Source organism: Salvelinus sp. IW2-2015, unplaced genomic scaffold (genome assembly GCF_002910315.2).
Source record: "Salvelinus sp. IW2-2015 unplaced genomic scaffold, ASM291031v2 Un_scaffold5088, whole genome shotgun sequence".
NCBI classification, from domain to species: Eukaryota; Metazoa; Chordata; class Actinopteri; order Salmoniformes; family Salmonidae; genus Salvelinus; species Salvelinus sp. IW2-2015.
Genome location: NW_019946354.1, coordinates 14826 through 19336, shown reverse-complemented (window position 1 = coordinate 19336; position 4511 = coordinate 14826). Strand labels below are relative to the sequence as shown.

At 45.4% G+C, this 4511-nt stretch overlaps 1 protein-coding gene across 1 annotated transcript in view; it reads left to right on the top strand.

Moving 5' to 3' along the window:
* Positions 1-661: 661 nt before the first annotated feature.
* Positions 662-4511, top strand: part of LOC139026554 (homer protein homolog 2-like) — a 14702-nt gene continuing 10852 nt past the window's right edge. The window contains exons 1-2 of the mRNA XM_070441886.1: positions 662-671; positions 834-861. Of these exons, the coding sequence (XP_070297987.1) occupies positions 664-671; positions 834-861 (36 nt within the window). The 5' untranslated portion in view covers positions 662-663. The remainder of the gene's footprint in view (positions 672-833; positions 862-4511) is intronic.

Sequence of the window (4511 nt, the reverse complement as noted above, 5' to 3'; positions counted from 1 at the left end):
CACTTCCCATCTCACTTCTCTTCCGCAGATGGCAATAAATAAAAAAATTCAAACGTGACATGATTTTGCACTCTGTGGCCGTGGCGTTGCCTTGCCAGCCGTGACGTTGGGGCCATTCAAACAAGTGAAAAATTAGCATTAAGCTAACGGACACTACATTTTGATGTGGTCATTCTCGGGGTTGGGGAGGTGGAAGCAGGGGGTGGGGGCAGAGTCGGGGGTTGGGAGCAGAGGGGTTGGGGGTCAAAGGCAGGGGAGTGGGCAGGGTTGGGTGGGGAGACAGGGGGGTGGAGGGGCTGAGGCGGGGTTGGGGGCTGAGGAGGGTGGAGAAGGTTGGGGGTACGTAGGTTGATGAGGATGAGGTACAGGAGGTCTGATGAGGACTGGGTACAGGAGGTCTGATGAGGATGAGCGTACAGAGGTAGAATGAGGATGGAGCGTGATGAGGACTGAAGGTCGGGCTGGAGGACTGAGGTCAGGAGGTATGAGGATGAGTAAGGTCGTAAGGAGTCTGATGAGATATTATATGTGTGTTCCTCAGGAACTGGAGAACTGAGGAAGCAGCAGAGATGCACCCTCAATCATGTGCAGAGTGTAGCGGCATCAAGAGAAACTACAGGTACTGGCTAACCCCTAACAACCTAAACACTAAGATCTCAACTGATGGAGCAGTGTGAAGCATTCAACAGGAAATACAGGTACTGAAGCGCTAACCTCAACCCTAAACACTAAGCCTCTCATATGATGGCAGAGTGCTGAGGCATCACAGAGAACTACAGGTATGAAGCCTAACCTTACACCTTAAACGCTAACCCTCATACTGATGGGCAGAGTGGTGAGAGCATCACAGAGAAACTTAAGGTATGAGCTACCTACAGACCCTAAACCTACCCTCAACTGTGGCAAGTGAGAGACGAGAATACGTCTGAAGCACAAACCCAAACACAATGATGCAGGTGAAGCATCGAGAAACTACAGGTACTGAAGCCTAACCCAATAGCTTGGAATTTTTTTGTTTTCTGTAGTGACACCTCTCTCTCTCTCTGGGTGAAGCAGCAGATCTAGATTTTTCCATTACTTATGATCACAACCAAACCAGTCTCACACACAACACAAGCACACACACACACACCACCAACACTTCTGTATTAATAACAGGTCTTATATTCACATGGTTCTGTATACAGTACTTAATATTCCACGTGGTTCTGTATTAATAACAGGTCCGTTATATTCACTGGTTCTGTATTAATAACAGGTCCGTTATATTCCACGTGGTCCTGTATTAATACAGGTCCTTATATTCCACGTGGTTCTGTATTAATAACAGGTCCATTATATTCACATGGTTCTGTATTAATAACAGGTCCGTTATATTCCACATGGTTCTGTATTAATAACAGGTCCGTTATATTCCACGTGGTTCTGTATTATTAACAGGTCCGTTATATTCACATGGTTCTGTATTAATAACAGGTCCAGTAGTGTTCTATTTACAAAACTATGATGAGGATACTGTATATCGTGTTAAATGGTTGCTATGATCCACACTGTTATTAAAAGGTATTCTCTCCTAAAGAATAGACTAGAGTGGAGAGTTACATTCTCAACAATGGAAACTATTTGATCACAGTTCTATTTGATCACAGTTCTGTTGGATCGCAGTTCCGTTGGATCACAGTTCCGTTGGATCACAGTTCCGTTGGATCACAGTTCCATTGGATCACAGTTCTATTGAATCACAGTTCCATTGGATCACAGTTCCATTGAATCACAGTTCTATTTGAATCACAGTTCTATTGAATCACACTTCCATTGGATCACAGTTCTATTTGAATCACAGTTCTATTTGATCACAGTATTGTAATTACAGATCTCTCCTCTTGAACATGAAGAGCATTCTTCTCATAAAGACATGGGATGCATCCCAAATGGCAACCTATTCCCTTTATAGTGCACTACTTTAGTCCAGACCCCTATGGGCCCCTATGGGCCCTGGTCAAAAGGAGTGCACTATAAAGGATGCCTTTGGGACGCAGACAGAATCATTGTTAATCAAATGTAATATAATGTATCAGCTTGGCAGAAACAGCTGAAGATGTCAGTGTGCTGTTGACAGATATTGGTTATGGCTGGGTGGGAGAGATCCTACAGATGGTTGAAACAGATATTGGTCATATGGCTGGGTGGGAGAGATCACGCATGTTGACAGATATTGGTCATGGCTGGGTGGGAGAGATCCAACAGCATGTTGACAGATATTGGTCATGGCTGGGTGGGAGAGATCCAACAGCAATGTTGACAGATATTGGTTCTGGCTGGGGTGGGAGAGTCCAACAGCATGTTGACAGATATTGGTCTGGCTGGTGGGGAGAGATCCACAGCATGTTGACAGATATTGGTCATGCACTGGCTGAGTGGGGGATCCAACAGCATGTTGACAGATATTGGTCATGGTGGCTGGGGGAGATCTACAGCATATGAAGATATTGGTCATGGCTGGCTGGGGGAGATCCTACAGCATGTTGACAGATATTGGTCATGGCTGGCTGGGGGAGATCCTACAGAATGTTGTTGGCTGGCTGGATGTGCACAGACACACACACATTGCTCTCAGATCCTACAGTATCTAGATGACTGACTGACTGACTGGTGTGAGAAACCCTGAGTCTAGATTGATTCACACACCACATCTTCATTCTCCCTTTCTACCCGGCAACAGGGACCACCTGGTATACCCACCCCTAAAGTGATATACTAACCCATACTGCTATTAAACCCAGCCATACATCTAGTCTAACCCGTTATCAAAACCAGTCTGTGTTTAAACCTACCCTAGATCAGACCATCTGTTTCTCTGTGACCAGTGTCAAAGCCTACCGTACATCACACTCATAACCTGACAACCACAAAGGATCTGACATAAACCAGACTGGATCTATGGTATGGGAGCTGGTCTCAAGTAGAGACCGTTCTGGAAACCAGGGTCACACATTCAGTCTCTGGAAATCCGTCAGTTTCAGAGATAAAACTCGCTTGTATTTATTTCTAAGCCCAACTCAGTGGCCTTTGTGGTTTTAGTGTCCGTCCTGAGATTGGAAGGTTAGGAGTTCCGGCCGAGTCGTACCAAAGATTGTAAAAATGGGACCAGATGCGTCTCTGCTTGGCACTCGGCATTAAGAAAATAGATTGAAGGTAAAGCCCTRAGATAGACTAGCGTTCTGTCTAGGGGGTGTACTGGTACATCAAGCTGCGTCATGCTACAGAAACAGGAGATGGGCTCCTGCCCTATGAGCCATTCTGGCTACTTCCTTACTTCAGAAAGAAAACACCACCTGTACGTTTAACCATTTATTAGAAAAGATTACAATGCATGTCTAAGAGTTAGGGCTCTGATCCTTCAGGGTAGCTCACTGCCAGAACCAAGCGTTAGGAGTTAGGACTCTGCTCCTTCAGGGTAGCGCACTGCCAGAACCAAGCGTTAGGACTCTGCTCTTTCAGGGTAGCTCACTGCCAGAACCAAGCGTCAGGACTCTAGGGTCTCTATCTTGAACGTGCCATAACTCTTTCACCTGGTTGACAGATCTGTCTCTACTGGGGACCAGCTACCATACCACAGAGACCAACATGCATATTAAGACCTCTCTCTCTCCTCTCTCAGTAGCACAAGTTTGAGTTCACTTAAGGCAATGTTGTTGGGTTTACATGAACCTTTGCTAGAGGCGGTTTGTTTGATGGCTTTCATGGGTTCTTCAGTGCCTTTATCTAGCATGATACCTACAATGATATTGTATTATGGACACTTACATGTAAACAGTACGTATGCACTCAGCGATGAAGAATTAACAATGGAACATCAGTCATCATAACAAGAACTAGCACTGCCTGGTCTCCATTTCCTGTTACGCTACCTGCATGCTGAGCACGGGCGGCACCTGCTAACCCCTGTTCAACACGGACGCTGGCAACCAATGACAAGATCCTGGAACTCGTCACGGCTCTGGTTTCTCGTCAGCGCTTGAGGGCCAGGTCTGAGTTATGGGCCGCCCACTCCTGCATCGGCACGGATTCTCAAACCGGTCACGGATTATGAGCCATAATCCTCTACTGCTTGTGTGTGGAGCTACATTAGTTCCATCAGTATTGGAATTCTGAGTGTGGAGCCTACATTAGTTCCGTCAGTATTGGAATTCTGAGTGTGGAGCCTACATTAGTTCCATCAGTATTGGAATTCTGAGTGTGGAGCCTACATTAGTTCCGTCAGCATTGGAATTCTGAGTGCGAGCCTACATTAGTTCCATCAGTATTGGAATTCTGAGTGTGGAGCCTACATTAGTTCCGTCAGTATTGGAATTCTGAGTGTGGATCCTACATTAGTTCCGTCAGTATTGGAATTCTGAGTGTGGACCTACATTAGTTCCATCAGTATTGGAATTCTGAGTGCGGAGCCTACATTAGTTTCCATCAGTATGGAAAATAAATTTTTTTTTTTTTTTTTTTTCAATTTTTTT